Source organism: Notolepis coatsorum, assembly GCF_963971535.1.
Source record: "Notolepis coatsorum genome assembly, chromosome: 11".
In the NCBI taxonomy this organism is placed as follows: domain Eukaryota; kingdom Metazoa; phylum Chordata; class Actinopteri; order Aulopiformes; family Paralepididae; genus Notolepis; species Notolepis coatsorum.
Window position 1 is genome coordinate 84,692,036 of NC_140175.1, and position 23,343 is coordinate 84,715,378.

General features: G+C 43.1%; 1 protein-coding gene across 2 annotated transcripts in view; it reads right to left on the reverse strand.

Moving 5' to 3' along the window:
• The window catches only part of LOC311237502 (sarcoplasmic/endoplasmic reticulum calcium ATPase 2), a 109,341-nt gene that overhangs the window by 6,570 nt on the left and 79,428 nt on the right, over positions 1 to 23,343 (reverse strand). For both annotated transcript variants that reach the window (XM_084325422.1, XM_084325421.1), the window contains exons 10-19: positions 22,124 to 22,290; positions 10,174 to 10,262; positions 9,082 to 9,184; positions 7,963 to 8,094; positions 7,514 to 7,633; positions 6,754 to 6,972; positions 3,765 to 3,888; positions 3,269 to 3,480; positions 1,921 to 2,141; positions 329 to 531 (exon numbers count right to left, since the gene is read on the reverse strand). In XM_084325422.1, the coding sequence (XP_084181548.1) occupies positions 329 to 531; positions 1,921 to 2,141; positions 3,269 to 3,480; positions 3,765 to 3,888; positions 6,754 to 6,972; positions 7,514 to 7,633; positions 7,963 to 8,094; positions 9,082 to 9,184; positions 10,174 to 10,262; positions 22,124 to 22,290 (1,590 nt within the window). The remainder of the gene's footprint in view (positions 1 to 328; positions 532 to 1,920; positions 2,142 to 3,268; positions 3,481 to 3,764; positions 3,889 to 6,753; positions 6,973 to 7,513; positions 7,634 to 7,962; positions 8,095 to 9,081; positions 9,185 to 10,173; positions 10,263 to 22,123; positions 22,291 to 23,343) is intronic.

Sequence of the window (23,343 nt, forward strand, 5' to 3'; positions counted from 1 at the left end):
CGTGGCAATTGAACACTGTTAAAATGTTGTCCATTGTTGGGCTATAGAAATCTATGATTTCTTTATATATATAATATATATTTGATTGATTTTCAAAGTTTTTATTCCACAACAATAAAAGATACAGAACAATCAATTTGACTTCAATTCAACCCCTCACCCCTCCCACATACAAAATTACAAACCAGCACTATCCATAAAATATGAATTCCACATTCCACTCACCACCCACCCAGGGAGGGGAAATATTATAAAATAAACAAATAAATATCAACACATCTATTCTGGGATCAGTCTGGAATGTGCGGCTAACAGATGCTGGACTCACATCCGATCATAAGGTATCTGAAGAAGAGCCAGCCGGAGATGAGGGGCTCGCGGGCGTTGCGGGGGGGCTTGTTCATGATGTCCAGATCGGGGGGGTTGAAGCCCAGGGCGGTGGCCGGCAGGCCGTCCGTCACCAGGTTGACCCAGAGGAGCTGCACCGGGATCAGAGCCTCAGGGAAACCCAGCGCCGCCGTCAGGAAGATACTGGTTAGAGAGGACAGGAGGTGGTCAGATACTAGTCACACAGGAGGTGGTCAGATACTAGTCACACAGGAGGTGGTCAGATACTAGTCACACAGAGGACAGGAGGTGGTCAGATACTAGTCACACAGAGGACAGGAGGTGGTCAGATACTAGTCACACAGAGGACAGGAGGTGGTCAGATACTAGTCACACAGAGGACAGGAGGTGGTCAGATACTAGTCACACAGTAGAGGACAGGAGGTGGTCAGATACTAGTCACACAGTAGAGGACAGGAGGTGGTCAGATACTAGTCACACAGTAGAGGACAGGAGGTGGTCAGATACTAGTCACACAGAGGACAGGAGGTGGTCAGATACTAGTCACACAGTAGAGGACAGGAGGTGGTCAGATACTAGTCACACAGAGGACAGGAGGTGGTCAGATACTAGTCACACAGTAGAGGACAGGAGGTGGTCAGATACTAGTCACACAGTAGAGGACAGGAGGTGGTCAGATACTAGTCACACAGTAGAGGACAGGAGGTGGTCAGATACTAGTCACACAGTAGAGGACAGGAGGTGGTCAGATACTAGTCACACAGTAGAGGACAGGAGGTGGTCAGATACTAGTCACACAGTAGAGGACAGGAGGTGGTCAGATACTAGTCACACAGAGGACAGGAGGTGGTCAGATACTAGTCACACAGAGGACAGGAGGTGGTCAGATACTAGTCACACAGTAGAGGACAGGAGGTGGTCAGATACTAGTCACACAGAGGACAGGAGGTGGTCAGATACTAGTCACACAGAGGACAGGAGGTGGTCAGATACTAGTCACACAGTAGAGGACAGGAGGTGGTCAGATACTAGTCACACAGTAGAGGACAGGAGGTGGTCAGATACTAGTCAGTAGTCACACAGAGGACAGGAGGTGGTCAGATACTAGTCACACAGAGGACAGGAGGTGGTCAGATACTAGTCACACAGAGGACAGGAGGTGGTCAGATACTAGTCACACAGTAGAGGACAGGAGGTGGTCAGATACTAGTCACACAGAGGACAGGATCACCAATGTAATTTGTAATGTAATGGAAGCGAGCAGCAACTGCAGCCATGTTAATTAACTGAACATGCTGCAACAGCACGCTCAAGTACGCTCCAACTCCGCTCTGTTGGCGGGGTGCACGTTGTCTCCTAAACTAGAGGGTACAAATGACAGCAGGGAACGGGACCAACGCAGCGTCTATTCAAAAAGCAAGTGCCTGAAGGAAACTGACTGAACTAAAACGTACTGCTGACATTACATTCCCAGGTGACTTTCAGGGTTAGAGGGAAAACAGTGTTGGTAAGTGTGTGTACAAGGAAGAGACAGATCGGTCCAGGAAAAGTGTGTGTGTCAGTCTTCCTTACCAGACCACCTCTCCTACATTGGAGGAGATGAGGTATCTGATGAACTGCTTCATGTTGTTGTAAATGGCTCTGCCCTCCTCTACAGCAGCTACGATGGTGGAGAAGTTGTCGTCAGCCAGCACCATCTCCGAGGCGCTCTTGGCCACGGCGGTACCGGAGCCCATGGCGATGCCGATCTCTGCCTTCTTCAGAGCAGGGGCGTCGTTCACTCCATCACCAGTCTGGAGGAGACAAAGCAGGTCAGTTAAATGTCTACTGTTCTGCAGCAGTGTATCAGGAGGTCGAGCAGGCGGCTCCTCCCGGCAGCGTGTCCAGAGACACTGAACCCCCAACTGCTCCTTGTGGCAGCCCACTGCTCTTAAGTGGTTAGGAGAAATAATATCCTCCACAGTACTCATTATTATTAATATTGTATTTTTTTTGTATTTTTTGTATTATTTTTTAAACAAACCCATAAACAAACATGACAATACACGATTAGATATACAAGCATTGTAAAACAGTGTACATCAGTTAACTCATCGTTTGGATAAATGTCTTATACAAGATATACACCTAATACCTGCCATCTATTCCCCTACACACATATGCTCTTGCTCGCACCCCCCACCCTGGACCCCCCCATGGATAATCCATCCATTATCCTTCGCTCCTAACCAGACACTACCATTAAATGCTAGCTTTTATTCTCTCCACCACTTCTAACCACATTGTCAATTTGGATTCATTGAGACCCAAAATTCTTGCTGTAGATATTTCTAGATAAATCACATCGAGATATGTAAGAATCCAGACCTTTCGGCACATTCTTTCCGGTTGAAACCATCGTGATGCTATCAGTTTTTTAGCCACTGTAATACCAGATATTGTCCGTTTTCTATAACCTGTAATTAATTAGGACCTACAGTATACTGTATAATATGTTGTATATATACTTCCACTTTATATTGATGCTGCTCTGTGATTTAACTGTTGATTGAGTGCTGATATTAGTTGTTGTAAATGTGTTAAATGTGCCTCACTGGGGGACAATAAAGTTCTCTAATCTGATCCATTTAGACTTGGTGTATATTTGCTATACGATGCTCTCACAACAGTTAGTCGTCTGTAAACATAGTTATAGTGTACATTTCCTCTGCACCTTTTGAATCAACTGAAAATAATCGTTTTCCACAGAATAAAGGAACAACAACAAAGTTGAACGGATGGAACCGTTGTGTAAAATGGCGACATATGAAGTTGCAGGTAGAGAGGACATATTTAACGAGGTCTGGGGCTTATTCCTCACTGAAATGTGAGGATCTGATTCTGGAAGAAAACGGTCTGTGGATCTTTTCTTTTTTCTTACCATAGCTGTGATCTCGTCGTAGGACTGCAGGAACTCTATGATCTTGGACTTGTGCGAGGGCTCCACGCGGGCGAAGCAGCGGGCCTTGATCACGGCCTCTCTCTGATTGGCAGGCGTCAGGTCGTCAAACTCCCGGCCGGTGTAGGCCATGGTGGACACGTCCTCGTCCTCTCCGAAGATACCGATGCGTCTGCAGATGGCCACCGCCGTGCCTGAAAAACACAGGAAGACAAGATGAGTGACATTTAGGTTTAGGACGTCTTAACCCTTTCACTACCACACTACCAAAGGGTTAACCCCTTTCACTACCACACTACAGACGGGACGGTTAACCGTCTGTAGCGTGGTAGTGAAAGGTTAACCTTCTGTAGTGTGGTTGTGAAAGGGTTAAAGCCGGTGCTGTGCCGATTAGGAATATATATTTTTAAAAGGGATAGTCCGATTTGGGATTTGTGTGGGTCAATTGAATTGGCTGGTGAATGCGTCTGTCAGTTACCCTTGTTGTCCCCGGTGATCATGATGACTCTGATGCCCGCCAGACGACACAGCTTGAGGGCGGCGGCCACCTCGGCCCTGGGGGGGTCCAGCATGCCCACGCAGCCCACAAACGTCAGGTCAGTCTGAAGGACAAAAAAAACAAACATAAAACACTCTTCCACCGCAACAATGTGTTGGTTTAGCCAAAAGATTAAGAATGTTGTCTTAATTATGTAGTTTTCAAACTCTGTTCCCAAGCAGGGGGCCGCGTAAATTCACAGGATACGATTTCCAATTAAGCTCTAAATTGTTTGTGAAAATATAAATATAGCATTACTTGTACAGTATATTGTGTATATGCCTTTCACTTGAATAAGGAAGTTAGGCTACTTAGCTTTTGCCTTCATCCCATAACCCACACTGGCCCCTGCTGGGCATACACGTTTGAAAACCACTGGCCTAATTTATTTCTGCAATATTCAAAGATTTTATTCATCAACCTATCTCTGCCTCGCTTTCTCTCCTCAGTCACTTAGCTCTCACTCATTCAGTCAGTCAGTCAGTCAGTCCTGTTAACCTGCAATGAGTCTCCTGGCCATTTTTGTTTTCGTTTTTGAGGACTGCATACCTTTTTTGTAAACCAAAACAATATACTTTATACTTATAACACATGCATGAGCCTGGTCTCTTTTGAAAGATGACATTCTGAAGTTTCTGATTCCAGAAGAAAATTCACTTTTAGTGCTAACATAATAGAGTTACATAGGTCTGAACTTGAGTTGTAAAAATTGTTACTCAAGTCTTTCTGTAGTAGTTAGTAGTCCAGAGTAGGGCTGGGCGATATGACGATATTATATAAATATCGGGTACAGTTCATTAACGATACACTTTTTTAACGTATCGTGGATATCGTGATGTTTTGCCCAAGAGGATTGTGTCGCGTCAATCTGGTCCACCCCGCTCAAACTTTTGAACAACGCCGCTCCCACACACACACTACTGCATCAAAGTTAGTTAGTACTTATGATTAACAAAGGCATTCGTTTTGTGGCATCAACATTATATAGTTACACGTTATATAGTTACACATCAGCGTATTTACCCAAACATAGCAACGTCCGATGACGACATAGATAGCAAGCGTTACTGTTCATATCTCAGTCCGTGCCGAGTTGTGCGTGCCCATTCTGCGGTCTGTTAATAAAGTTTTCAATCAGACAGATGTATGGAAAGGCTTTTATTATAACATTTGTTGCAGTAAAATCATTATGCCTCGTTGTCATGCTGCGGTGCGCTAGTAATCACTCGTCGGCTGCGGTGAGCTGTTGTTGTTGTCGTTGAGCTGAGCTCTCGTTAAAATCAAGGAGGGCATTCAGGAAGTAAAAAAAGAATAGCGCTGCTTGCCGATTGGTGCTATGGTGCGTTCACGTCAGGTGGGAAGAAGCGGAAGAACCAGCTTCCGACTGGGAAAAGCCATTCACGTCAGCCTCCTAGTGGTAATTCCTACTAGGTCATATGGGAGTTTTTTATATACCCCGATATCTCCCACTTCGCGTCCCGAAATGCGGAAGTATCAACCATCATGGCAGCAAGCTTGACGGCGATGTCGGCAATACAAGGTAAATACAAATCAAAATGATCACTTTGATCACATAATCAGAATAATACAAGCATACTGCTGTACCCTTCATATGAAAAACGAGCTATACTTGCTGCTGTTCGTCTAAAGTTGATTTTAAAGTAATCTAATAATCCAATAATCTAAATCTAATATATAATATAAAAATGCTAAATGCATGGGTATTTTATTTTGTCTTTAATGTTAGCTTGCAAACTCAAATACTGTCTTGGTAAGCCTCATAATGAATTGTTTGGGGAAAAAAAGAAAAACATCGTGATGCGTATCGTGTATCGCCGAAAGGTCAGAAAATATCGTGATATCATATTTAGGCCATATCGCCCAGCCCTAGTCCAGAGGTAGTGTTTCCCCAGAAGGTGGTATGGCTTACAAATACAGACTGAGCCATAGCCTGAAGCCTTATGTAGTACATATCCAAATTTCATAAAGATCCATTCAGAAATGAGTGATTATGAGTGATTTTGGTCAACTGTGTACAAAGAAAAACTCAGTTTTCTCATAGACTTCAATTCATTTGGCTTCCTGTTAAAGAATTGTTGTTCACCTAGATCCCCGATTCACACATCGCCACATGGGGCATCATTGGAAGCCACACTCATTGGCTACAACGATCCACAATCATTTTCGAGATCGGATCTAGATATGCTGGGTTCGAGCCCAGCTCTCGGCGTTGCTACCAGATTGGCTGGTTGTTCATACTAATACAATTGGCAGTATTAGGGGGTGGGAATCTGGTGGGTGGGGATTGGATGTTGTGGACAGCGACTCCTACAGGTCGGTTGGTGCGCCTGCGCAGCAGAATCAGGAAGCAACGGGGCGGCGTGTCCCCCCCACGCAGACCCTCGCCGCTGAGATCGCGCTGTGCAGGTGAAAAGATGCGACAGCTGCCTCGAGTACCGGAGGGGACATGTGATGCAAGGCTTCGTCCACATTGCAGCCGGCTTGTGGGAGGCATGGCCAACAGCGTTCGAGACAGGGGAGGGTAGAATTGGACAATACGAAATTGGGGAAGGGAGAAAAATAGAAAATGGGGAGAAAAAGTAGATAAAAAAAAGAAAAAGAGATCGAATCTAGATTGACGGAACTACTGCAGCCTGAGTCGGGAGTGGTATTTTGCGCAATACCGTGTACTTTGCACAAGCCTCAAATACCGGCATGTAACTCGAGAACCGCTGAACGGGTTTTGTCGGATTTTGCCGCTATCGACAGGCAACAAATAAGCCTTCAATTCGATATATATATTGTATTACAAAATATGCACACTCGAGCCACTAGGGGTCGCCAAAGTGCCGGTTGCAAAAAGTCCAAAAAAACTTCCCTGATATGGGCTGTCGCAGGCTAAGAGGCTCACTAACACTGCCTCTCTCACCTCGTATTCTGCGAAGCGAGCACAGTCCTCCAGCACCAGGTCTTCTTTCCTCACGGGGTTGTCCCTGGTGGCCAGGGCGAGGCATCGCAGTGTGTCCCGGCCCGTCCCGTACTCCCTGATTACAGACAACACCTTGTCCTTGATGCCGGGGGTCAGAGGCACCTTGGTCCCGCCCACACGGATGTGTGTACACCTGTCAATCACGCCCTCTGGGGCGCCCTGCGGGGAGACGAGAGGAATCATAATGAGATGATCATACTCTATGGATGTTCATGAATAATTAATGCCTCAAGGCGCGTTTACTGGTAATCACACAATTTTATCTATATATAAAAAGGTGCTATATATAAAATGTGAATCTTAAATCTTATCTTAAAACAATACATCCACACAGCTTTTAGAGGTGCAGAATACAATTATTGCTTTTCCCCCAAAGATATTAATTTATAATTTAAAGAATGTTGGCGGTGTAGAATAATTGTATGTTCCCCTCCCTCCTACTCGTGATCCTACACACCTACCATAGACAGCCTATTGTTCTCCAATACTCAAGTTCTGTCTACCCTCCTCCATTGATCAACCCCTTTTGTCCCGATCATGTTTGTCCTGATTCTGTTTGACAGAGCTTTATATTGTGATTTGTTTGGAGGAACGTGGAGAATACATGTTCAAAAATAAAAAAAAAAATCATTCAAATGCAGGTGAATAACATCAGAGCTGATCTGCACGTTACTCTTGCTGACAGTGCTGTTATCTTTACCTTGACAAACATCTTGCCAATGGAGGAGCGGGCCTTGTTGGGGGTGCAGTAGACGGACATGGACTTCCGGTCTCTGGAGAACTCCAGGGTCAACTCCTTCTTCATCAGCTGCTTAATGACCTGGAGACGTGAGTAGAACACACACCAGAACATATCAGTACTGCCCGTTTAAACTGACACGAGGTAGAACACACCAGAACAGATCAGTATTGCCCGTTTAAACTGACATGAAGTAGAACACACCAGAACAGATCAGTACTGCCTGTTTAAACAGAAACTTAATATATAACATTTCAATACTTCAGATAAAATTTGATGATTCATTCTTGAGGGGGGAAAAAACGATATATAAATAAAGAATTCTCATTACTCTACAACTGATATTCTCCCACATACACATGTCCCGCATCCTCAAGGAACAGGTTTGAACGGGCTGAGCAGTGACTTACAGAGTTGCAGGCATTGGCTCTCTCGATCTTGGACAGTCCTTTGACATCGGTGTCAAACACATTCATCTTCTCCACCAGACAGACGAGAGCCGTCTCTGTAGCCTCTCCTACCTTCTCATACACACCTTTGGTCTGGAGACAAACACACAACCATCAATGAGCAGATGAATCTCCATTCAAATGTTAAATAAAAATATGCCTGCCGCATATATAAGACCGTGATGGTGGAATGGAAACAACCTTTTCATTGTTCAGCCACAGTGGCTGGTAAATGTAAACATTTATGTGTGATTTTCCCTGACCAATTTCCCTTATTTAGCTTAGAATCTTTGTACATGTGATCACAAGAAGGTGCTGAATGAGCTCAGTGTCTTCATGTCTGGTACATTTTAGCATGGTGTTATTCAATATCAAAGATGAAAAAAGAAAAGAAAAAAAAGAAAATTGATATTCTCCTTTGGTTCATTACAATTTACTCAAGCCTAGTAACAGACACAATATTTCTGACACTGGGAATACATTCCCTCAGATCCATAGATGTCCCTAGATACCAATAACATGCAAATGGCCTAGTAGAAGTGGAGCAATCTTCCATTTACTTAGGTATGTATTTTTAGGCGGATTTTCTGAAAATAAGGCTAGGGCTTAAGAGGTTAAAGACAGTAGAGGTTGAGTACTTTATCATCTAAAGATGATAAGTTAAGAGTGTTGTGTTCATTCATGCAGTCCAAGACTCCCCCTCACTCTCTACCTTCAAATCCCGACTAAAAACCTACCTGTTCTCCCAAGCATACAACCTTCCCTACCCATAACCACCCCCCTCCAACCTACCACCTCCCTTTCCCCTTCCCTACTTTCTCTCCCTCTCCTGCCCCCCCCCCCCCCCCATCCCCTCGGTTTCCTTACTTCCCTGACTGTTCCCCTACTGGACTCTGGATCTGTTACTCGTTACCCATGGTTGTATGTCCTGCGTTTTCATACTGTTGCTTATTCCCCGTGGTTCTTTGTTTCTTTGTTCATTTATTTTGCTCATCGTCAGCGTCTTTGGGTTCCTGAAAAGCACTTTATAAATAAAATGTATTATTATTATTATGAAAGGGTGGTGGAGGAAGCACCCACCTCGTTGTAGTCCAGCGAGGAGTCGTTACAGAGGGCGCAGATGGAGGCCAGCTCCACCAGACCATCATACTCCGAACACTTGACTTGCTTACCATCGTGGAACCTGAACATGGCATTTAAAACAGACATCGAGGATGAAGTGAGACAATATATGTACAATTGACCCCTGTAGCTTTAAACTGACTAGTCTCCACGGATAGCATATTTGTAGTAGCAGGTGGAGGAGGAAGACATTTTTCACAAGCGTAGTCTTTAGTAAAACAAGGTCTGCTCATTTATTTTGGTTAAATGATTATGGAAGACTTGAGCTGCGTTTCAGGAAAGGTGTTTTCTTTGTGGTAAATCTTGTTTGTACGGCATGGGAGAGACGATAGAACACCTTACATGTGTAAAATGGGTTTTTGTACCGGTATTGATTGTATTCATTTTAATTTCCCACACCATTGCATGTTTTGTATATTGCAGTGCCACTGCCTTGTAAGTCCATGTGGGCTGGGCACCTTGGGTGGATGACATAAAAATTATCAACCAATCAGTCACATGCAGGCTGCAATTGGACTGTAGGTGTCACTGAAGTTGTGATCATTTCACTTGCAGTAATAGTTTCAAGTCCTCTTACTGGATCCCTAACGTGGCTTAAAACCCACCTATTTAGTAGAGCTTTTTTCTAGATCCTGATGTTTATTTTTTATCTGTAGCACTAAATGTTTTTAACCTGTAGAACTTTGAGATTGTCTAATGTAAAGTGCAATATAAATAAAATGTATTATCGTTTGTTTATTATTCACCAACCCACCTGTAAACATACTTAGTGAGGGTTCCTGCAGGTTTTAACAAGTGAAATCTAAGACTTTTTAAGACTACTTTGAGTATAATCTAATACCTATTTCACGGCCATACTGGCAAAAAAATATGAAAGAAACTAACGATGAACAAAGTAATTCCATACACATTTTCTGGGCTTACTTTGCAGCTCGGACATTTCCCACAAACACATTTAAAACGTGATACAGAGAACATGAAAGTAACTTCCTGATCCAATAAATGTTAAAATAAAAATCCTATTTAAGAACCCTGTTAGTGAATACTCACACTTCTCCTTCTGGGGCGTATGTGGACCCAGTGATGGTGAACTCTTTCAGGGAGCACTGGTCTCCTTCCACCTGGTCAATGATGCATATCTAGGAGACACAGAATGCTGAGGTTAAGACACTTTATACATCACAGCCCTGCAGTGAAACAGGTAGCTATTATATAGATGTACATCTGTCCCTGTAGAAAATAACAGCAATCTATGAAATACAAACATAGGACCTAAAAGTAAGCAAAGCTTTGAGCAAGTCGATGGATAATAAAAACAGTTCTCTCAATACAGCATTCAAGTCCCTTCAAATAGTTTATGGAGATAAATGTTGGAGGTTGTTTCCTACAGGGAGAGCGGTTGTGTCCAAATAGGCGCAGAAAATTGTGCTGCCCTCAAAGTTCAAATTATTTCCAACTTTGACCTTGGTTGCCGCTGACCTTACAAAGAGCTACCAATGAGAATACAGCTTCATATGATGTAAGCAAAAGCAATTTCCAAAAACTAGAGTGGATCACGTTAAGAGACGGTGGAGAAATTAATAATCTTTGTTTGTAGTGTATTGATAAAATAGACAACCTCCATGATGACGATCAACTAGATACCAGTTGATCATCTGTAGGTCAGGAGGCACTACCAGTCATTGCACAGCACACCCAGCAGGTGGCAGCAGCCCACTACTCAGTCAGAAGAGAAGAACAGAACACAATCAGTGATGCTGAGGGGGAGCAGGCAGTGATGAATGCTGTGGTGGGCAGCAGGCGGAGGAATGCCATGACAGTGCAGCAGAGGAGACCTGGACAAGTCATCTGTATGCACCACCCATGCAACACGACTAAAGCCACAATCAGTTTTTTTTATATATTTTTTCTAGTGCTGGCAATCGATTAAAATATTTAACTCGATTAATCGCATGATTGTCCATAGTTAACTCGCGATTAATAGCAAATTAATCGCATTTTTTCCCTCTACCTTAACACATTGGGGAAGCACGGATATATCCGGCTTTCGAATCCATGCGTTGTGGACAGAATCACGGAGATATCCGTGGGAAGTTGTTATTGCTTTTATTCCATTTTAATAACCTGTTCAAGGTCGCCGAGTGGCACTGCAGATCTTCCCTACTCTATGAATTCGACAATGTGCAATACCGGCCAGATCCTCTTAGGGGCGCTATCGCGCTACTGCAATGTGCCCTGTGGGCGAACGGATCAGTCTCTTTGTTGTCTTTCAACGGAGATTTGAGTAGCACGATTCTGGATCTGCAGCCTGTAGCTTGGATTACGTTTCGAATCGCAGATTTCACCATGCAATAAGGGGATTTATCATCAGCCAATGGACATATCGATCTACCAGATGGTGATCGATAACGGGGAAATGCTCGGGGGGATCCCACCGGCTCATGGTAAGAGATTCTCACGTAAATTACAGCCCGATCAGAGCTTGCCATGATACTCAACCAGCCGACCAGCGTATGTGGCTACTTAAACTAACACGATTATTGGTAATGAATAATAATAAACGACGTCCCCCGGCCCCCCCCCCCTTTCATGCATACATGCTTTGGGATCGTCCGGATCCTATGCAGTTGAGTTATTTCTGTAGCATCTGTAAAACGGAAATGCCATTGGATATAACGTTAGCAGCTATTAGCTCTATAACTAGCCTTCAAGAAAATATACTAGCCGAAATCCGGTATAAAGCTTATATTCACGGCGCTATAAAATGAGAACCTATTGATGCATTTTTTTTTCTTTAAGCCATTTTGAAGGGTTTATGCACTCAATTGACTGAGAATGGACAGATATAGCAATACTATAAAGTATAGATTTAGCTGTACAAAATGCCACACGTTTGTTTACAAAAGCTGGCCCTCAACCATTATATTAGACGGGCCCCAGTGGCCGCGAAAGTTCCAAGTTTTAATACTCTTATCAACATGAGTCAACAAATGCTTGCTTTATGCAGCCATTTAACACAAAAGGATGACCCTCATGCATTGCAAATTTGCATCAAATTCAAAACAGAGTGATGCACAAAGTAACTTAAAAGAAAATAATAATTTAAAACAATGAATAAAGTGTGCATGAAATAATAGGAGAAAGAAAACATTAGGAACTTGTTACATTCACCCACACAAGGGCTGATTAATCACCCCCCCCCCCCCACTCTCACACACTCTCCCAGCTCTCTCTCTCTTGCCCCTTCCTCACCCCCCTCTCTCTATATCTCTCACAAACACACACTTCAGAAACAAACATAGTATCAATGAGAGCATCAATAATACACCCGAGTGAAGTCTAGTAAGTTAATAGTGAGTTAAAAAAAATAGTGGCGTTAATAGAATCGGGTGATAACACGTTAATACTGCGTTAACTTTGACAGCCTTAATTTTTTCATTATCATTTTGAAATATCTTCACATACGTTCTTGTAGGGTAAAATCTGTAGATGGAATATACACTTTATGAAGCAGAATCTAGGTCTATTTTACTCTGATGTTTGCAAACATAAGAAACTTAAACAAACGTTTTACAAAATTAAATAAGATGGGAAAACGATATACATAGTGTTAGTCTTTGTATCAAAGACCCCAGTCAACTGATTTTACCCATTTGTTGATGTTTGCATCACTGATTGGATTATTTTGGAAACGGTCCACTAAATGGAGCGATAGCAGAACCACGTCAATACAAAACCACTCAGGAATGAAGAGCATCTGGGGGAAATCAATGTGTGAGGCAGTGGGAGGAATTGCTATTTGGTACCAGAGCTTCTTCTAAATATGAAACATAACATTCAAAAGGAATTCTGGAATAATTCTGTCTCATCTGACTCGGTCTACATTACTTTATTTAGGCGTATGCTGAAGGAAATGGCCTTGTAATAAAAGACGGGATGGATCATTTTTACATTGCAACATTTGTGTTGCTTGTGAAACCATTTTGGCAGGCTGATCAGGTGAGATAAAAACAGGCTTTGGTGTTATTTGCAGTTGGGGCAGGCTGAGACAGGGTACAGTTGAGCTGGGCAATGTGCTCCATATTCAGATTGTTTGCGTGATCTGGCTGATTGGATTGTCAAAACTTTACAAACGCAAGACAGGCTTGGGCTGGAGGAGGTCAGAGACAGTGTGGTAGAGAGACATCCACTGCAACAACATCAGAGTAACTGGTGGAATTAAACTCAGTGCTAGGTCTAATAGGTCTAAGGCTGAGACCACTTATTGATAACTGCATGAAATCGATAAGTGGAGTCACTTATCAATTTTCTTGCATGTGTTATTATTATTATTATTATTATTATTATTATTATTATTATTATTATAAAAAAAAATTAAATAAAGAGTTTCATACTTTTTTCTTAAAAAAGAAAAAAATATATTTAACGTTAGTTCGTGTGCGTGATATTTCTAAAAAAATAAAAACATTTATTTGATCATCTTTAAAATAAAAGATTATATATAAAAAAAAATTGAATAAAAAAAAATCAATCGATAATTTTGTCCCGATTTATCAAATGGCATATCGTCTCAGCCTTAAATAGGTCTATATGTTTTTATAACATCATAAATGCTCTAGTGACTAGTGTTTCATCTTATTGAAAATTATGAGTGAACATATTAGGTTATTTTAGGTTGAGATTATTGCAAATATGAATGCAATGTTGTCAGTGGCATTTTTGCACTACTTTCTGGGGAAAAAACATCGCTATAGATAAGATGCCCGACATCCTTTTATTCATAATGGTGATATAACTCCTGTAGGCTACAGCGAGAGCAAGGCACCGGAATATTAATTAACATCTATTTTGAATCACGTTTTAACGGCACAGGTCTCTGCTTAAATAAGTTGTCAGTCAGACGATCAAAGAATCATCATAACATTGATGAAGGCAACTGGCGATCACTCTGAAGATCGTCCATCCTCAAAGTCATAGTCCATCGGCACAACCCTAATGCAGAGTTGAGCTATAGTGTGTGCATCAGGCTTGAAATGAAGGGCATCCTGTAATTATAAATGAAGGGCATGTACAGAATTTTACTATAACCTCATCCATAATATGAATGTACATACTGTATATAATTTTTTATTATTAAAAAAAAGAAAAAAAAGGGGGGGAGCCATTGTAGCACCATGACAACTGCATTACAAGATAACATTAAAATAAATATTTTGAATAATAGCGCTTGTGCCATGGTATTCTGGCCACATCGCTTAGCCCTAGATGGTAAAAAACGCATGATTCAGGCATGGTGCCAGCATGATGGATGAAAAAAGGCAGATTTCATATACAAGTTTTGGGATGGTTGAGGAAGCTCTGTGTTTTTGCAACATGTGAAGCCCCTGTTAATATATCATTGTGTGAGTTGGAGAAATGGAGTAATATTTGGCAGCAGTGGCCTAAAGGTTAAAGAGGTTCGATCCCCAGACCAGCAGGAAAAATCAATGCAAGGGAAGTAAATAACACCCTCCCCCCTCCCTTCACACACTGTTGGAGGTGCCCTTGAACAATGCACCTAACCACAATGGGGGTCACCAACAATAGGAGAATAGAAGACAGTGGCTGTTCCGGGCAGCTCCCAGGTGTGCATGTGAAGCAGAGCATTGCTGAAAAAGAACCAGTGGTTCTCAACGTCAATATATGAATAAATTATTCAATCAATATATAAATACATAGGTATATTGGTATTGGGGCACCAGAAACAATAGCTGTTCTGCAGCTGCCAACACAGAGCGGTTAAAGCTGGAGTTGAATGGGATGGGAGCCTACACAATATTATATATATATAAGATGGGGGGGCTGAATGAGGGGGAGAGACAGAGCGAGGGGGGGGGGGGGGGGGACTGAGAGGGAGAGAAAAGCATGATGGGTAACCCTGACGCCTCCACAGCAACTTCTCTCTTTCACACAGTTCTTATTCACACATAAACAGCCCTCATCTCTGCTGCTCTTGTTCCTTCTTCCTCCCCTTCCTCCCCCCCCACCATCATCCCTATTTCTCTCTCTCCACACAGACATAACACACTTCAGGTCCCTGGCAGCGGTGTCTGCAGAGTGAGTAGGGCAGAACGGAGGGATGGTAGCGAAGGAGAGAACAATCTAAAGAGGAATAAAAGGAGGAGGCGGTACACTCCTCATGCTCTCGCCTGAGGCAGGGATCAGACTTCAAAGGGCCTGTGACGTCAGAGAGGCACTACCAGTTCACTCAGCCCACCCACAAAAAAATAAGAGCAAATCAGGTTTACATTTTTTTTTTTACATTTTTTATATAATAAAATAATGCTGCTATTTTTAGGTATACCCTACTCTGATTTGGGGGGGGGGTACTCAGACCAGGGTCACAGCAGAGTTCAATCATGTTTACAGTAGACTGTAGCATAGTATTCTGAGCTTGTTACTAATGTAATGAGCTTGATTACTCATCACAACAATCAACAGAATACCCAAATGCCAAAATAGTCACATGTGACAGATCTATAAAACTCAATATTCCCCTTACTCTTCAAGAGTATTGGTGAGCACTGAGCAGGATCTGAAGATGCATATAAACACTGTATCCCAGCTAGTACCTTAACTGGGATATAACCCGATACCCAAAAAACATAATGTGCGTGAAAACACACCAGTGGTTCTCAACCTTTTAGGGCCCAAGGCACACCAAAGGTCCAACTAGAATAAGGTGGCCTCCGTGGAGTCATGTTGATTCCTTGGCATGACTATCTCCCGGGACTTGAGATGGGCGCTTAACATCACGGGCCTGCTCAAAAAGCCCAGGGGAGGATGTTCTTCCTCCGGCAGTTGAATAAATACAAACTGCAGAGGACCATGATGGCCCAATTTTACACAGCCATCATTGAGTCCATCCTCACCCACTCCATCATCCCCTGGTTCCCCGCTGCAGCGGCAAAAGATCTCGCCAAGCGGCAGCGGGTGATTCGCTCCGCGGAGAGGGTGATAGGCTGTCCCCTGCCCTCCCTCAGGTCCCTGCACGACTCCAGGGCGCTGAAGAGGGCGAGGAAGATCATGGCCGACCCCTCCCACCCCGGACACAACCTCTTCACCCTGCTCCCCTCTGGGAGAAGGCTGAGGATCCCAAAGGCCGTGAAAGCTTGTCAGACTGAGCTTCTACCCCTCAGCCGCCAGGCTGATCAATGCCTCAGCCCCCCCCCCATCCGCCCCCAAGTGACACTGGCACAATGACACTGCACTAGTCTTTACTGGAACTCTGCACTTATATATATATATATATATATATATGTATTTAAATTATTAATCCTCCACTGCACTGTTTGTTTGTCCTGTGTCTGTGTTGTTACTGTGAAAATAAATGAGAAATGCATACACTGTAATGCCACAACAATTAACAATGTGTTTTACACAAATGGCTTAATAAAGGAATCTGAATCTGAATCTCAAGGCACACTAAAAGTCAAACCAGAACCCCCCTAAGAATTCAAAATAGTGGTTTTCTAGGTTTGTGAATAGCATCCTACACCATTAGCAGCTAATCCTAGTTGAACACCCTGTGCTGTGGGCTGAATGTAACTTGTACTTTACAGACATTGGGCCTCATTCATGAAATGTTCTTGGGCACAAATTTGTTTTTAACCACATATGCATCGGGCACGCCCGACGATTGCATACCCAAAGTAATTAGCAATTTATTATACTTTATACTTGTAGCACATGCATGAGTCTGATATCTTTTGTGAATGATCTGTAGCCTATATAGTTATTGAAAAGGGTACATTTAGAAATGGCTTTTGTAAATGTCAACAATGCTACTGTTGAGACCAAACAGTTATGTTTAAAACAGGACGTCTATGTTTATAATGGCACACCTGATAAATTGTTACATCCAATTCTATTTCTACAGCTGTGACTGTTTACATACTTAAATACTTAAAGCCACAAACATAACTCTTCCCGACAGCAAAATATTGATGTAACTAAGAGATATGCTGAAAAAACCTTAATGCATAGGTACATTGCCAGAGAGCTGATCGCCAGAGAGCTGATCACCAGAGAGCTGATCACCAGAGAGCTGATCACCAGAGAGCTGATCGCCAGAGAGCTCAGCAACAAACATCTGCTATACTCCTCCCAAGATAAACAAAGAGGGAGGAAGTTAAAAAGAGAGGCGGAGTGAATATGGGGAAACTGGGTGAGGGGGAGAGAGGTGCTGCTGCAAGTGATTGACTACAGCATACTGATCAGCATACTGCCTCCAATACAGGAGGAGGTGGAGAAGAGGGGGAGGTGTGGAGAGCAGAGGGAGGAGTGGAGTAGAGAAGCAGAAGATGATGAAGGGCTGAGAGAAGCAGCAGCAGAGATGGAGGGAGAGGAGGAGGAGGGGAATGATTACATTACAGGAATGATGGGATGAAAGAGGAAAAAGCCTGAGGGAAAGAGAAAAAGGCAGAGGAAAGAAATAGAAGAAAAGAGAGGGGGGGGGGAGCTGGCAACACACTGTCTAATTTTAAAAACATCCATATATAGCTCGCCATGCTTCTCCAGGGGTGAGAGGGAGAGACATCTGTATTAGTCAACACCATGTTAAAGCTAGTTGAATTAATTTAATCTAATATGAATCGATAAGATGTTTGAAAAATCTTGGGAGCAGAATAAATCAAATGTACGGTCTTGATCTGTTAAAATGCACTTCGAGGCTCCGTATCTGGAATCTCAAAAGTCGTATGCGCTCCTTGTTCCAGTTGTTGTCGTAGCCGATGTACTTTTAAGAGCACGCTACTAAAAACGATCTTACTGTAGCCTGCTGTACTATACACAATCGATCAATACCACAGCGCCGTTTCAATGCATGCACTTTCCGACCTCTTTTAAAACCTTGCCGGTGTATAAATAAATCCTTCTGCATATCCATCGTTAGCCTCATGAACATCACCAACGCTCACGGGACAGATCCTTTTCTGCCAGAGGTCTGCTTTATTGCTCGGCAAGAAGTTTCATCTCGTGTTCTCAACCAAATGTCCACCTCGTTCCATGTATAACATTTAACGCTTTTAGGTTTAAGTTTTTCTAGAATATTACCCGAGTTCTAGAATTATATAGCTTTAAAAATGTAAACATTATTATTATTATAATTTTTCCCCATAAAACTTTTCATTTAAGCAGACTTATCAATGCCAAGAAATGTTTCAAGCTAATCCAATGTTTTTATTACAAAATATCATAAAGACTCCACAGTAAAATATAGGAGCTTTTGCACCAGGGGATGATGCCAAATGGAACTTCACCTCTGCGGTCATTATTTGTATTTAGACACCAACTATTTTTTTTAGATTATGCAACATGTTTTGAATGGGCTTTACATACCATCATGGCACTTAATCAACACAAACCTTTATGTAAGGGATGATTTGTGTCTTCTCATTCTTGCATCCTCCCCGATATACTGACTAGATGGGCTGTTCTTGATGTCACAAATCTTAGTCGGCCAGTAACCATACGACTTCAGTTGATTGATTCGTCAGTTTAAATCTACAAATCTGTAAAACTGCGTTTTCCCACATTATTGTCCCTCTGCAAACAAACACGAGGAAGGACCCTAGGGTCTTCAAGCCTACAGCTAATTACAGACCAAAGCACTTGTGCCAATCTTATTGTGTGTTCCACATTTACAGTTTTTTTCCAGACACCTTATTAACCCAGTTATCATCATTCAACTAACTATATTGACTTTTCAAAGGTTCAATCTTCTTTCCCAAAACTATCGATCACGCTTATTGATTACAGTGTTGGGTACTGTAAATACATAATCCACGCGTTCTCCGGGCCGGCGAGCACAATGGATTCTTCAGTTGGCCTTGACGGAAAAGTTAAATGAGGAAACTGCACCCCCCCCCCACTTCGTCAGTCTAAAGTAATGGGGTGCAGTACCACAGGGAGAAACGATAGGGGGCGGTATCTTCCCAATTGAGCTCAGAGAGTCTGCAACACTAGCGTGAGGCTCGATTGATGAAATATGAATTCAAATCGCCAATAAAAAAATAGACAAACAAACGCTATATAGCGTTGGCGGGCACTCAAAGGTCGGCATGAACTAACGACAAAACGCGTGGCTGGCATTCAAAGTGTTAAACAGCAACGGTAGCTAGGTACCAACGCCAGCTCACAGAATGATAGCCACGCTAGTTAGCACCAGCTAGGTACCAATGCCAGCTCACAGAACGATAGCCACGCTAGTTAGCACCAGCTAGGTACCAACGCCAGCTCACAGAACGATAGCCACGCTAGTTAGCACCAGCTAGGTACCAACACCAGCTCACAGAACGATAGCCACGCTAGTTAGCACCAGCTAGGTACCAACGCCAGCTCACAGAACGATAGCCACGCTAGTTAGCCAGCCAGGTACCAACACTAGCTCACAGAACGATAGCCACGCTAGTTAGCACCAGCTAGGTACCAACGCCAGCTCACAGAACGATAGCCACGCTAGTTAACCAGCTAGGTACCAACCAGGGTTTCAGTTAGAATTTTTTTTTGCAGGTCTGAATGTCCGGTAGATTTCAATCTACCGGACAAATGGGATAAATTCCGGTCAGAGTTTATTGAGCTTAAAAACAATTGATAGGCCTATATAAAGAATGACATCATCAAGGCATTTATAATATTTTAACTTAAAACTAGACTACTTTTGCGTATATACAGTCATTAATATATTCCAAATAAAATAAGTCCCTCGAGACTGCGTGCTGCTGCCGACTTGAGGTGTCGGTGGGCAGTCTGCCCGACCTTAATAAACAGCAGTCTGTTATAATCACATTTTTATGAGCTAACGAATTCCGTTATATTGGACATTTGTATTAATTATATCAAGCGAAGAACTGAGAAATTTGGCAGAGAGACGGCAACATTATCGTGGGTTTGCGCCGTGATGTATATCTCCACCTCCCAACGACTTGGTGCTGCTGCTCATAATGTCCGGTGAAAATAATTCCCTCTAAGCACAATTTGATTATTTGAATTGTATTAAAATAGGCTAAAATTAAATAGCCTATGCGATGAACGAAACAATCATTACATTTGTCGTTGCTTCACCAAGCAGCCGGTCAATGACATCCTGTGTCAGCGAGCTGGCAGCTGATATATTTACGTGAAGCATGGAGCAGGAGCAGACAGAGCAGAGCAGCGGTGTCAGCAGCGCCCCCACCCAACAGCTGAATTGCCAATGGCTGAATTGGAGTACTGCACCCTGCCAAGCCATGCTTCACGTAAATATATCAGCTGCCAGCTCGCTGACACAGGATGTCATTGACCGGCTGCTTGGTGAAGCAACGACAAATGTAATGATTGTTTCGTTCATCGCATAGGCTATTTAATTTTAGCCTATTTTAATACAATTCAAATAATCTAATTGTGTTTAGAGGGAATTATTTTCACCGGACATTATGACCGGAGAGATTAGATATGTCGGACTTCACCAGATTTTGCCGGTCAAATACCGGTAATTACCGGCTAACGGAAACGCTGGTACCAACGCCAGCTCACAGAACGATAGCCACGATAGTTAGCACCAGCTAGGTACCAACGCCAGCTCACAGAACGATAGCCACGCTAGTTAGCCAGCCAGGTACCAACGCTAGCTCACAGAACGATAGCCACGCTAGTTAGCACCAGCTAGGTACCAACACCAGCTCACAGAACAATAGCCACGCTAGTTAGCACCAGCTAGGTACCAACGCCAGCTCACAGAACGATAGCCACGCTGGTTAGCCAGCCAGGTACCAACGCCAGCTCACAGAACGATAGCCACGTTAGTTAGCCAGCACCTGCGAAATCGAATGCCAAACTGATGATATCAGGAGCCATCAGTAGCTAGATAACATTAGACAATGCCTCATGCATTAATAAACTAAAGTGAATAGTTCGTTGACTGGGTCATTTTGTTTAATGCTTCAGTTATGTTGAAAGAGGAGCTCTGAGCTGCTCATACACTAGACTCTTGCCGTAATGGTTTGTTGACGTGGGTCTGTGAGGGGGAGGGGCAAGGCGTGCACTGCTGCAGCAGATTTAAGAGTCTGATCTGACGGTCACAGAGCTGAGGGAGCGCGCCCAGTTAGCTGTAAAAATCCATAGATTAGCCGCACCGTTATATAAGCCGCAGGGTTGAAAAATGGGGGGAAAAGCAGCGGCTTAGTCCAAAATTACGGTACTGTAGTTTCACACATAACTCAATCGCTCACTGTTCCTTCTGTCCTGCCTCTGAAATCCTGCAACCAGGGGACACAGACCCTCAGATCCAACACATGGCTGCACCACACTGCTTACAGTATGTAATTGTCTAGTTGTACTTTAGCCATTGAAATATTCCTTCACATTTCAAAAGCGCTCATTTACAACAGCATGTTGTCATCTACTGTAACCCATACTGCGCGCTGCAAGACAGAGGTGGGGAGAGAGAGACGCCCGTACCAAACACTCTTTATCTTGCACAGCAGAATAGATTAGTGGACTTAGATAGTGGGATGGACAATGTACACTTGTTGCACCTTTTGAACAAATCTTGAAAAGCTGTAATTTTTTTTGTTTGAATCGGTGCACCCTACAGACAATAATTGGCACGTCCAAGTAAAAATTTGCAAAATGCTACCAATCGTCCGGTGCCGCCATCGTCATTTCAGTGAAGCTGAGCCAGACTTGAGAGCGTTTTGCTTTCGACACAATGCTGTTCTGCTTATTGTCTGTCACTTTGGAAGTGCATGAGACACTGCTGGCTGGGAAGTAGGTGAGAGACAAGTCTTCTGCAACTTCCCTGACCATAAAAGGGCGACTGTTATGCACGACCATCAAAACGATGCACTGAAATGAATGTAGTGATTTGGTGCAGGTAGTACCGAGCATGTTGTCACTGGTACCCAACTCTAGCATCCATCCACCCACCATTTAATCATCCCTCCCTTCCCTCCCTCCCTCCCTCCCTCGCTCGCTGTCTCACCCTGCAGACAGACATCTGATTGGTGGTCAGTGTTCCTGTCTTATCGGAGCAGATAACGGAGGTGCAGCCCAGGGTTTCTACAGAGGGCAGGCTGCGGACGATGGCATTCTTCTTGGCCATCCGCCGAGTGCCCAAGGCCAGGCAGGTGGTAATAACAGCTGGCAGACCTGGAAAGAGAAAGAGAAAAAGATGGTGAGAGAGAGGAGAGCGAGATGGTGAGAGAGGGAGATGGACAGAAAAAGAGGGATGGTGAGAGAGATGGTGAGGGAGAGAAAAAGAGAAAGAGGGAAATGGTAAAGAGAGACGGAAGAAAGAGAAAAATAGATCGATCAAGAGAGAGATAAGAGATAGAGACAGATACAGAGAGATAGAGAGAGGTAGAGACATTTACATTGTCATTTAGCTGACGCTTTTATTCAAAGCGACTTACAAGTTCTGCACGACAAGTCACAGAGACAGACAGACAGACCGAAGGAGACAGACTTTGCTCTTATCATATATCAGGGTGCAGGCTATGACAGAATACAGTATGCAATATCAACGTCAACATGGCAGGTGAAAACATTTTAAAGTTATTTAAGTGAGTCAAGTTCCTCTCCACATACATGCACACCTGTATGAGATGATTATTAAGTGGTTATAATTGGTTAAATACGTCAGCGTTTGCTCAATAATGCTTTGGAACGTGTGCGTGTCTGGGCTCAAACGTCATGTTTCAGATACAGAACTGGAAAGGGCTGTGATCAGTTCAATATAGGAGGCAATTGAATCTTTTTCTCATTCATTCCTTAGATCAAGGTCAAACATAACCGACGGTCAGGAGGGGCCAAACAAATTGTGTTCAGTTTGACATTTGCTGATGTTAACCCATTCTCTGCCTGAGCTTATATCCATCCTAGTAGCCTCTCTGCCAGCTCTATTCGTCTATGGAGATGTTCACCTTCTTTGCAGGGCTATAACTTTTTAAATTGTATTGCTAAATTGACATTACTATGGCCCATTCAACATCAATTATCTATCGTTCAGGATGTAGGAACGTTTTACTTTTTCATTCACACATTCAAACAATAATACGGTCTAGAGTATAAATATGTTTTTATCGTTTTCTGCAGTATTTCATAGAACGTGAGATATAGCCATAAATGCATATATTAGATCATCAAATGCAGTTTGATACCGATCGACGGAAGATAAAAATTTACCGGTATATTTATATATCG